Below are 12,255 nucleotides of genomic sequence, written 5' to 3'. Positions count from 1 at the left end.
CAGAGATTTGCGATAGAGCAAAATCTTGATACATAAGGCCATATAGTATGACACTAATTGAAAGGACCTGTAGGATATAGAAACATAAGCCATATAATGAATGATTGTTGTTCTTAAGGTACTATGTTATCTGTCATCTCTTTTGCTGTCCCTTGGTTATCTCATATTGTTACAGTATCTCACTTTGTTGCCTGATATATCAGATATATTTGTATTTGGTTATTTGAAATTGAATAGGGAAGGGGGGAAAACAAGATGAGGGGTGAGGGTGGGGGGAATGGAAATGGGCACCAAGATATGTGAAAGTGTATCAATGTATGGGAATTAATGCACCATCTATCTGGCAAATATCATGTAACCCTTCTATTAATTACAATAAAAATATATGAGGACAAAAAAAGTAAATATAGACTTCATTTAATAACAGTCTTAAAGTTACTTATAAACTTCAGCGTTTCCGTTTTCTTTGAAGTGTGAGAGTTCTGGTGTTTGTTTTAACTTGGAGAGTCTAAAGTACAGAGACAGAAATACTGATTGTTGGATGAAAGCCAATGCTTATTTGCTGCCAAATGTGTTATAGAATTAAGATTAAAAATTTTTAATATGTTTAAAAATAATGGCCCACTCACCAGGGTATTTCACCAGATATGCCAAGTATTTCCCAGTACTGACAGCTACTTTCACTCACATTTGCTCCATCCTATCTGTCCGGTAACAAGATTCTTTTTATGTAGTACTCAACACTCATATTTATCAAGGTAAGATAAGACTTAATGGTGATCATTAACACCAAGCTTTGTAGAAAACATAGCTTAGCAGGAAAGTGCATGCCTAACAAGTGTGTAAAACAATGAATTCATGCCTGAATTAAATAAATAACTAACTAGACAAACAATAAAATACCTAGGAATTAACTAAAAATGTGAAGAACTTCTATGATGAAAAATATTTTTGCGAATCCTGGGGCTTGAACTCAGGGCCTGAACATTGTCCTGGGGCTTTCTCAGGGGTAGAGCTCTATCACTTGAGCCCAAGTACCACTTCCAGCTTTTTCTATGCATGTGGTACCAAGGAATTTAACCCAGGTCTTTGTACGTTAGGCAAGCACTCTACTACAAGGCCAAACTCCCGGCCTAAAGAAAACTTTTAAAACTCGAAAAAGGAAAGCAGATTTAAGGAAGCAGAAAAGCCTCCCATGCTCCTGGACTGGGAGAATTAACATCATGTAGATAGTCAAAAGCTATCTACAAATTCAATGCAATACCCATCAATATCCTAACAACATTATTTAATGAAATAGAAGAAGAAATTCAAAAATTTATTTGGAATAATAGTAAAGAGTTCTTAGCATGAAAAAAAAACACTACTGGATAAATATCAATACCAAACTTCCAAATCTATCATAAAGCCATACTTATAAAAAATATAGCTCAGGACTGGCACATGTACAGGCCTTAGGATCAATGACCCAGAAATTATCCCACAGACCTGAGACCATTTGATTAGGGAGCCAAAATCACTTGGGAGAAAGATAGCCTCTTCAATAAATTGTACTGACAGAATTGGCTAAGCACACATAGAAAACTGATGTTAGATCTTTATACATCACCCAGCACCAGAATCAACTCTAAATGTATCGAAGACCTCAAGGTAAGAGCAGATACCCTGAAAATCTTTCAGGAAGGGATAGGGGAAACATGAGAGCAATTTCATACAGGTCAAAACTTCCTAAATAAAGATCCAAAATACAACAAATCAAAGAAACAATAGATAAATGGAATTTCTTAAACTTCAGAGCTTCTGCATGGCAAAGGACATAGACAGCAAGATAAACAGGAAGTCCACAGATGGGGAGCAGATCTTCACTAGGTATCTAAAATATACCTACAACTCAAAAATTAATTCTCCCAATAACGAATCCTCAAAGCAACAAGATGGTTTTTGTGTCTTTTTAGTATAAAAGGTAATTTTTCTCTCTTCCATTCTTTTCCTTTTATTTATTCTGTTATAACATTTTTTTTAGTTTGGTACTCTGTGTATACATATTTATCTGATTTGGGGAAAGGAAAGAGAATCACAAAATGGTAAGATAAAGGACAAAGGGTTAACCAATGCAACAGTGACACTCACAAGACACTGTGTTTGAATTTACAACTTGAAGGGAAGGGAGCCAGTAGAAGGGGAGGGAAAGTGGGAGAAAATAATGGAGGGGGTAACAATGGTCGACAAGAAATATGCTCATTATTTTACTTACATGAACTACAACCCCTCTGTGCATCACCTTTACAATAAAATAACATTAAATTAAAAAGCAAGTGATTTTATTTTTATAGTAAGGAGAAGAAATCTATTAAAATACACACAAAACACACACACACACACACACACACACACACACACACACACAAATAAAATGAGATAAACAGGGTACTATTGCAATCTCAGGAATAATGCCCAGGCCTTGAGCTCAAGGCCCAGGACTGGCAAAAAAAAAAAAAAAGGAGGAGGAGGAGGAGGAGGAGGAGGAGGAGATGGAGGAGGAGGAGGAGACAGAATAGAAGACGAAGACAAAGACGAAGGAGGACAAGGAGGGAGAAAGAGAAGGCGTTTATAAACTATAAAAACCACAAAAGTTAAGCCTCTGTACCAAAATGCAAACTGTTTAACATTCTTTACTGCCTTATTATGTGTATATACCTACATATTTTAACTTTAAAGGAAAAATAGGTCTGTTACCATCTAAAATTATGATTGCTAAATGGCACAATATTCAAAAAGGCAGAATGTGCTCTATGTTCCTGCCTCTATTTGTATAAACTGCTGTGAGAATGTTTCATAAATCTCTAAAATGAAGTGCTTGCCTTTTATAAATTGAATACAAAGTTTTAATTGAATATACTTTTAACGTGTTTGTGTACACCTGTTTAAAATGACATTTTTTTAATTTTCTTTGTCTGGATTTTTTCCAGGGTCAACGTCTTTTTGAAAAGTTGCTCCACCTGACTTCTCAAAATATAGAAATAAAGCTCGTGAGTGATGTGACAGCTGATTCAAAGGTATTAGAAGCCTTGAGATTAAAGGGTAAGGCCAAGGCTGATATGCTACTTTACCATGGATTCTCTTTTAAGTGTCTTCAATTTTACACAAAATGCAACACCATTTCTCTGTGATCAGTACATTTCACATCCTACATTTTTTTATTTTTCCTTTTAAAAAAGTAGGAATGAATGAAACACAAAATTAATCAACAGGATTAGGATTTCCAAATAGTATTTTTCCATATTAGTTTATATGAAATAATATACTTCCCATTAAATGATAATTAGCTAGAATCATCTTTCTTTCTTCCCTGAACACTTTAGTGACATCATTAAAAATAAAAGAGGACATATACCAGATCTTTATTTTTTCTCATATATAAAGTGAAAATACCTCTCCAGCCTTCTTTACATACGTTTTTCCAACTTCTGAAGATAAGAAAACAAAACAAACAAAAATCCCACACACAAACCAAGTTTACCAAGGCTAGAAAAAGGCCATCAAAATCACTTACAAATTATTAAGTCAATTTCAAGACCATTATATTTGCTTCTAAATGTTCCACATTTCATTGACATCTTGGACTGCATTAATCCAGCACAGCTGTTTAGTGGAGCCAACTATCACAAATCATTAACAATATTGAGAAAAAATTGCTTACAGAGAATACTAACCATAGACAATTAAACTAAATAGAGATTCTGATTGGGAGGAAGCCAGAAGATCTGCTTTGGGGATGACCAACGACATCCAGGGAATAGATGGAGCTGCCAAACCACTGGTAGACAGGAAAGAGATCTTTGAGTTAGGACAGAATCACCTTGAAATCTAAGGGCTCTGGCCCCTTGCCATTCAATGAGAGATGAAGGTCTGACAGCCAGCTAAGAAACTACCAAGGATGTAACACTTATAAATGCAGGGTATGCATTGGTTCCAGACCTAGATTAATCTAAGAGACACAGAGAAGTTTCTTAGCAGTGTGCCTTCTGACAAACATAAACAACCCAGGAAATAACATGTAGCTGACCATTAACAGACCTCTGACAAATGAAATAACTTGAACTAGAGCATAAATAATATACCCAACCATGACTCTGCTGACAATAACAGCTAATACTTATTGAATATTGAATGCTGGTTATTACATCATTTAATTCTCTCAATAGCTATAAGAAGACTGTTATCTTGTCCCTTCATTTTCCCAGATGAGACTTAAGGGAGTTACCTAAGGTGAAACATCTGTAGGTGGTAGAAAGGCAAAAGGACTAACTAATGAAACTGCATTTCGCCAGAACCTTATGCTAAGCTACAAAGCTTCTGTTGCCTCCTGCTAGATCCAAGCTCTGCGACCATGGAGAAGGATTTCTTTATACTCCCTGTATTTGGCCTTATATAGAAATGATTCTGTTAACCAGAGTAGCCATAAGTAAAAACAGTACATTCCCACCACCCCACAGGGAAGAGGAAGATCTCTGGAGATCTTCACACTCAGCTTTCTCCCTTGAGGCTGGTGTTCATCCACTTGAACTATGGCTCCAGCTTTGCTTTCTGATGGGTAATTGGAGATAGAGTTTCATTGATTTTTCTGCCACAGGTCTGGCTTTAAACCATGATCACTTATGTCTTAGCCACCTAAGTAGCTAGGATTACAGGCATGAGCCACTTGCCCTGGCTTTGATCCTTTGGCACTGAAAAAAAAAAACACTGATTTTAGGAGAAATAGTATAAAAACTTGGGAAATTGCAGGTAAATATGTAGCTCTACTTCCTTATCATTCTTCTTTTTCATTATAGCTGTTCAGTATACCAAGGACTCCTTCCTGAGCCCCTACAAAAGAAGTGCTACAGAGCCTGGTGTTAATTCTCAAACCTACTCCTTAGAACACAAAGATTCTATGGCATGTATCAGGCCCTCAGGGTTTATTCGAACTATACACAATTTTCTAGTATCAAATTTAAATCTCTGTGTGTGTGTGTGTGTGTGTGTGTGTGTGTGTGTGTGTGTGTGTGTGTGTGCGTGCATTCTGGTTCTGGGGCTTGAACTCAGGGCACTGTCCCTGAGATTGTTTTCTTCAAGTCCAGCATTCCTCCACCACTTGAGCCACTGAGTAGTTCATTAGAGATAAAAGTCTCATAGACTTTCCTGCCTGGACTGGCTTCAAACCTTGATCCTCAGATCTCAGCCTCCTGGTAGCTGGAATTATAAGTGTGAGCCACAGCCTCTGACTCAAGTTTAAATCTTAAATAGAAGAAGAAAGATGATTGGGAGGGGGTTCAGGGAGAGAAATGGGAACAAAAACATGAGAAGGGGTATCAATGTGTGAGAAGTAATGTACCTTCTACCTGACAAATATAACTGTAACCCCTCTATACATTATCCCGACAGTGAAAAAAGAAAAAAAAAAGGAAAGAAGACTGAGCAACTGTGTTACAGGGAGATGATGGGTACTTGTCACTCAGTCTGTTAGGAATTCTGAACGACTACCATTTATTCCATAACACAGCACAAAATCCAAGAGCTGATGTGCTTCAGGGCAATCAGCTTTCTGGCCAGAGGCAGCTGTAGTGAGCAACTGAGCTGACTTTGACTGCAAGCTTCCAAGAAAGTGAACCCACAGACAGAGGCACTAGGGAAGAGCCTAGCAACACCCAGCCCTCAGCTTTAACCAGAATCTGCTGTCATTCCCACCTCTTTCCCTAGGGGCCTGGTGCCAGGCCTTCCAGATATCTGAAGGCATCAAACTACACATTGAATTGCATCTGTCACCTTGCATAGCCTTAGTATCCAGCTTTTATGCCAGCAGTCTCAGTGACTGCGGTTTTAAATAGAAGGATGTCATGACTTGAAAAAGTTTCACTTTCCCACACAACTTTGAAAGGGTGCTTCTCAGCTGTTGGTCTTCTACACAAAACGTGTCCAGCAATTAATTTTCTCCAAAGCTTCTCATTCTTTTAGTTGGATCGTGGAAGTTCCTATTTGATGATAACATATCCTGGCCACCATTCCATGTACCTAGTAGATATATCTGACACCAAAGAGGACCAGCTTCAATAACTCCCTCCCCATACTCAGGCTTGAACTAAGAGCCTCACAATCTTACTTGGCTTGCTTGCACATAGCTGGCATCATGTGAGCAATGCCTCTAGCCAATTTCTGTGTATTTTGAAGATGAAGTCTTGAGGACTTTTCTGCCTTTACTTTTGAACCTTCTGGATCTCAGCCTCCTGAGCAGCTAAGATTTACTGGTGTGAGCCTGTGCCCCCTTTCTAACAAGAGCATTTTACTTGCAATTTTCTGCTGCCATTAACACTCAGGTGGCTGGCTAATGGAAAGAGTGGGAGGTGGAGAATGTGAGATGTGGGAAGGAAGTATAACTAGTGTTTCAGACCACAGATCACAACTCTGAGTCTGAAGGGCTTCCACCATTAAATGTTTTACTAGCTGCAGAATTCTTTATTGTTATTATCAGACACTGCTTTGTGATCACACTTGCACATGAATAGAATATCCTTGTTAAAACAGCATGTATCTGTCCACATGCAATGGAGAGACAGAAACCACAGAGCATCTTAAACTAAAGAAAAATAAATAAGAAGAATTACTTAGCTTTAATTCAATGGTAACTAAATGTATAGGAAAAGGTTGTGTATTGGCCTGGGGTGAGAGGAACCTGAGTCTAGAGTTCAAACACACTGAAAGAACTGTGGCAACTCCTTGGGTAGCAGCAGAGAAGTAAGCTGGCATGCATGGCAGGAGCCATCAGGCATCCCTGGCAAGTGAAAAGCAGCTGCCCAGGATGCTGATGGTCTGCAGACAGTGTCTGGTGGGAGGATCTGGAGAAGGTGTGGGAACCTATAGAGTCCTCCTCTAAAATCAACAGCTAGAAAAAAAAATATAGGACACACAGTCTAAAGTCTTATGTAGGAAAGACTTGTGTTAAGGAATGTGTTTACACTATTTTGTTTTCTTTTGGTCAGTTGTGAAGCCTGAATTCTGGGCCTGACTGATATCTCTGAGCTCTTCAGCTCAAGGCTAGCACGCTACCACTTTGAACTAGAAGCACCACTTCCAGCTTTCTGGTAGCTAATTGGAGATAAGAGTATCACCGACTTTCATGCCCCAGCTGGCTTGAACCATAATCCTCAGATTTCAGCTTCCTGGAGAGCTAGGATTACAGGCATGAGCCACTGGCACCCGATATACTATTTATTCTTTTACTGTTGTAAAGTGATGTACAGTTATATAAGGAAGAAAATGAGTGTGACTCATGTAGAACATTGTTAGGCTCTCCCTTGTTTTGTCCTGCTGTCCCCCCACATCCACCCTCCCCACCTTTGTAAAATTCATTTCCAACTTGTGTCACTATTGCATTGGTTCATCCTTTGCCCTTTGCCTCACCATTTCAGTGATTCCCCTTCCAATCCCCAAAGCAGATAAACTTATATACAAGACAAAGGGTAACAAAATCAAAAACACTATTCTTATTTATTTTGAAATGTGTTTTGCTTTTGCCTGTCTGAAATCCTGGCTTTAGGGTGGAGCATAACACAGGAGAGCCATGGCAGGAAGCCAGCATACACGGAAGCCAAGAGAATAGAGTCCTGGCACAAGCAGGAGCCCTGGTTTGGAGAGCATCCATGGGAAAAGAGCCACCCAAAAAAGTATTTGAATGAGGCCAATCCAGGCCTGTAAGGGTGCTGAGTGACCATGCATTGTGGTTGAAGATGAGCACAGTTGGCAGGCCTCATGTCCATACCATCAATCCACCAGTCACTAGCCACACGCCAACACTTGTACTCACAAAAACCAACCTGTGCTGAAACCGCAGAGGAGGACTACTGAAAGAAACTCACTCCATTTTTGCAGAGCAGATGTTAATCGGTGAACTTGAAGGGAGACCCACTTAATTTGCTAATTAGCACATGAAGCCTTATTTTTCACTCTGCTAACTGCAGAAATTATTTTATGTGTTGTCTTATAAAATGACCTTTCTTAATGTAAAATATGATTTGTGCAAATGTTACTCATGTTTTACAAAATAGGGCCTACTGTCTAGGATACTGGATCATGGAATGTGGTCATTTATTTAAATTAAGTGATCTAGTCACACTATTTTTTTTCTAGTTATATTTTCTTTCTTTTTGTAATGCTGAGAATTAAACTCAAGGCATCCAGCTTTAAAAGATCTGTTGCTTGAACCACTCCCCCAGTAATTTGATTGGGTTCTTTTGCTGGCCAGTCTCAGGCCACAATCCTCTAGGCTCCATTCCTGAATAGTTGATATTACAGGCATTCATCACACTGCTTTCCATGATTTTAAAAGAGAAAAGAAAGTTGAGAAAAATAAAGTTTAAAAAAATTCCCTGAGCAGCACGATTATCATTTAGCAGCACATGTTTAATGGGAAGAAGAGTCATCTATTCACTACATGTCTGCAGAAAATAATTATAACTTTTCAGTCTGGTGAATTCCCTATTTATTTAAAGCTGTCAACTTGAAAGTTCAGTTAGTTGTAATCCAAATTCTTTCTTGATGAGTTTTAATGTATAGGGGATTTCACAGCTGGGATTACATTTTTCTAATGATGGGATTGTAGAAGGAAGAATTCTATCATTGAGAAAGCACAGACACAAGAGCATGCACAGAAATCAGCTTATTTTAACCCTCCTCTGCCCTCACCAATAGTTGAATCCTTATTTTTGGAAGCAAGTGATTTTTTTCCCCAGGGTACATTTCTTTATGGCAGAATAGTTTGTGAAAATTCTACTTAGAAGCTTTATTTCATTGTAGAACCAAAGATTTCCCATGGGGCAGACCTCCCTTTATATCTCTTAACAGTGTTTAAATTTTATTGACTTCCGAGCATAAGGTTGGCAGGTTGGTTTGTTGGCTTCTTTGTTTTATTTGTTTGTTCTAGAAGCAAAAGTAATTCTTGCCAAATACTGGGGTGAAATCACTCATAGTAATTAACTCACTAGAAAGACTTCGACATCACAAAACTTACATAAAACTTTAGGCCAACTGAGAAATACGGGAAAATGAAGAATTCAATGTTGTTTTTTAGGATAGGTTGTAATTTCTGGAAGCTGTTGGTTTAGATTGGACTTCTATGAAGCATTTCTCTTTTCATTACATTTTCATTACCCTTAAGTAGTTCTTTTACAAAGGGATTACCATTCAACTTGTCAGTTTATGAGTATGATGCATCTTTTATATTGTATTTTATTGTCAGGGTAATGTATAGAGGGGTTACACTTACATTCATCAGGTACTGGTTGCATTACTTCTCAAACCTTGATACCCCTTTTCATGTTTTTCTCTTCCTTTCCCTCCCCTACACCCTCCCAATCATCTTATTTTTCCCCTGCCCTTTCCTATTTCAAATAAATGCATATACAGTATACCAGGTAACATCAGATACAGTAACTACATGAGATTAACCATAAGGAGGGAAAGAAATAACTTTGCATACTGTATTAAGAGCAACAATTACAAGAATAAACCTCTTGTTTCCATCTATTAGACTTCATTTCCTTTAATCTCATCCTGTATTACTATATGTACATAGCTTTTGAGATATTGTGATCCTCTGCTATGAGAATCCTAAATGTACACTAATTATTACAAATGAGGGATGGGGCCGGGAATTTAGCCTAGAAATAGAGTGCTTGCCTAGCATGCACAAAGACCGGGGTATAATTCCTCAGTAGCACATACATAGAAAAAGCCAGAAGTGGTGCTGTGGCTCAAGCAGTAGAGGGCTAGCCTTGAGAAAGCCCAAGGACAATGCTCAGGCCCTGTGTTCAAGCCCCAGGACTGGCCCAAAAAAAATTGAGGGAAACCATGGATTCTATATTCCTTTGGGTCTGGCTTACTTCACTTAATATGATTTTTTTCTAAGTCTTTCCATTTCCTTAGGAATGAGGCAATGTCATTTTTTTCTGATGACAGCATAGTATCTTGATCAATATCACTCTTTTATCATTCTCACCAATCCTATTCAGTTTTCATAGTTCCATAGAATATGCACTGAATATTACAACTGCATTCTCCTCCAACTTCTTCTCTTCATTGTCTACCTGCATACCTTTGAACTACCCACACACATCTCACATCCCATCTCCCTGATATTTAATTTGTTAGATTTTGAGTTAGTTGTTCTAAGGAGTTATACCACTTCAATTCTCCCAACGTAATCTATACCTCATTTAATATATTTATGTACATGGATATGTGACCTTGTATCTGTTGACTTTCACATCTACAAATCTACATATGAGAGAAAGCATGCTTCCTTTGTGCCTCTGGGCCTAACCTCACTTAACATAATTTTTCCATGTCTATCGATGTCTTTGCAAATGATATCATTTTCATGATCCATCTATCCATTGAAGGACATAGAGGCTGTTTCTATACTTTGGTTATTGTGAATAGTAGAGCACTGAACATGCTTATGCAAATGGTCTTATTGCATCCTGGCTTGCAGTGACAATGCTGCACCATGTTTACAGTTTTGTCTGGTTTGGGTTTTGTTGTTGTTGTTGTTGTTGTTGGTCAGTCGTGGGACTTGATCTCTGGGCCTGGGTGTTGTCCCTGAACTCTTTAGCTCAAGATTACCGCCCTACCCCTTGAGCCACAATTCCACTTTCAGATTTCTGGCGGTTAACTGGAGATAAGAGTCTCATAGACATTTTAGTGCCCAGACTGGCTTTGAAAAATGATCCTCAGATCTCAGCCTGCTGAGCAGTTAGGGTTACAGGGGTGCGGCACCAGTACCCGCTTCTAGGCTCTTAAACAGGTAATTCTCCCAGTCTCTATCTTCCAAGTGATGGGATTACAAATAGGCATCAACACTTAGGTAGCTTACAGACTACAAGAGAATTCATTTTTTTAGATCTCTAGAAGTAAAAATGTCAAGGATCACAGTGTCAACAGATTCTGTGTGTAATGAGGACTCACTTCTTGATTCACAGATTACACCTTCTCTGTGTGTTCTCAAACAATAGAAGAGGAGAGAGAATTTGCTAGGGCCTCTTGGATAAACACACTAATCCCATTCACAAAGGACCCTATTCACACCAGAATATTCATGACAATCTTTGGCACATCTGCTTGCAAAATGAAAAGTATGACTGAAAAACAAAAGCGAGGTCCAAATACTTCTTTCCACTCCAACTGTCAAGCAAGGATGCAGTGGAGTTTTCTGAAGCATTTGTTTCCACTCACTGTACTGCTAGCCATGCAGTGACTGGCACTGAAACTTGTCCCCAGTAACACTTCACTGAAAGGAAATAGGACAATATCACCTGCCAGAAGAGCATGGGGTATGTCGGCTTCTCTCCACCTCCCTGTGTGATTGCAGTCTGAATGCTTTTAGATGTCTTGTTCACAACCCACGCTCATTCTTTCTTACCCTCTCTGCAGATCCTGTCTATCACATTATTTTTGCTCCTCATTTCCATTTGATAGCTTAGGAAATGCTACTCATTTCAAACTTCTGAGTTTCTCAGATTGAGTCAAGATGAGGGGACTTTGTTAGGCTTCACAATGGGTTTTCTGCTGGGTTCTATGAACCAGTATTCTCGTGAAAAATTTAATCCTAAAGCCAACACTTGAAGCCAAGTATCTCTCCCTATAATCCTAGCTATTCAGGCAGCTGAGATCTGATTATCGTGGCTTAAAGCCAGCTTGAGCAGGCAAGTCTGTAAGAATTCCCAAAAAGCAGAAGTGGAGAGTACCAGCCTTGAGCAAAATAGCTAAAGCACAGTGTACAGGCCTTGCTTTCAAGCCTTAGCATTGGGGGAAAAAAAATAAAAACAGAAGCCTGTACACATCTCCCAGGTATATAATTGATTTATTGTGATTACAATTGATTTACTGTGATTACAATTGATTTACTGTGATTATCTATTATAAGTTGCTTGATTTCTTGGTAATTTTGAGGGGGAAAATGTGAATAAAATGTTTTATTTATCCAAATATTCAACAGATACTTATTAAATGCCTCTAGATGTACCTAAATCAAAATATCACTGTGACTCTCATAAAGTTGATAAGCTAATGAGAAAGAAAACATAAACAAGGAAAGACTGAAGAAAGTGGCTACAGAAGGGAACAACACAAGGGATTCATATTTTCAATCCTTCATGCTCTGCCTCAAGCTACCAATTCATTCAAAACCCACAACAACTATTTTTAAAAATCCTTTCTCCTTTC

The 12,255-nt window shown here is 38.5% G+C and overlaps 1 protein-coding gene across 1 annotated transcript in view; it reads left to right on the top strand.

Moving 5' to 3' along the window:
• Pld5 (phospholipase D family member 5) overlaps window positions 1-12,255 on the top strand; it is a 241,380-nt gene that overhangs the window by 152,794 nt on the left and 76,331 nt on the right. The window contains exon 4 of the mRNA XM_090340203.1: window positions 2,970-3,081. Within this exon, the coding sequence (XP_090196329.1) occupies window positions 2,970-3,081 (112 nt within the window). The remainder of the gene's footprint in view (window positions 1-2,969; window positions 3,082-12,255) is intronic.

This window comes from Megascapheus bottae, chromosome 10 (assembly GCF_031878675.1).
Source record: "Megascapheus bottae isolate mThoBot1 chromosome 10, mThoBot2.hap1, whole genome shotgun sequence".
Lineage (NCBI taxonomy): Eukaryota > Metazoa > Chordata > Mammalia > Rodentia > Geomyidae > Megascapheus > Megascapheus bottae.
Note: the sequence above shows the minus strand (reverse complement) of the source record. Positions and strands in the feature narration are given on the sequence as shown.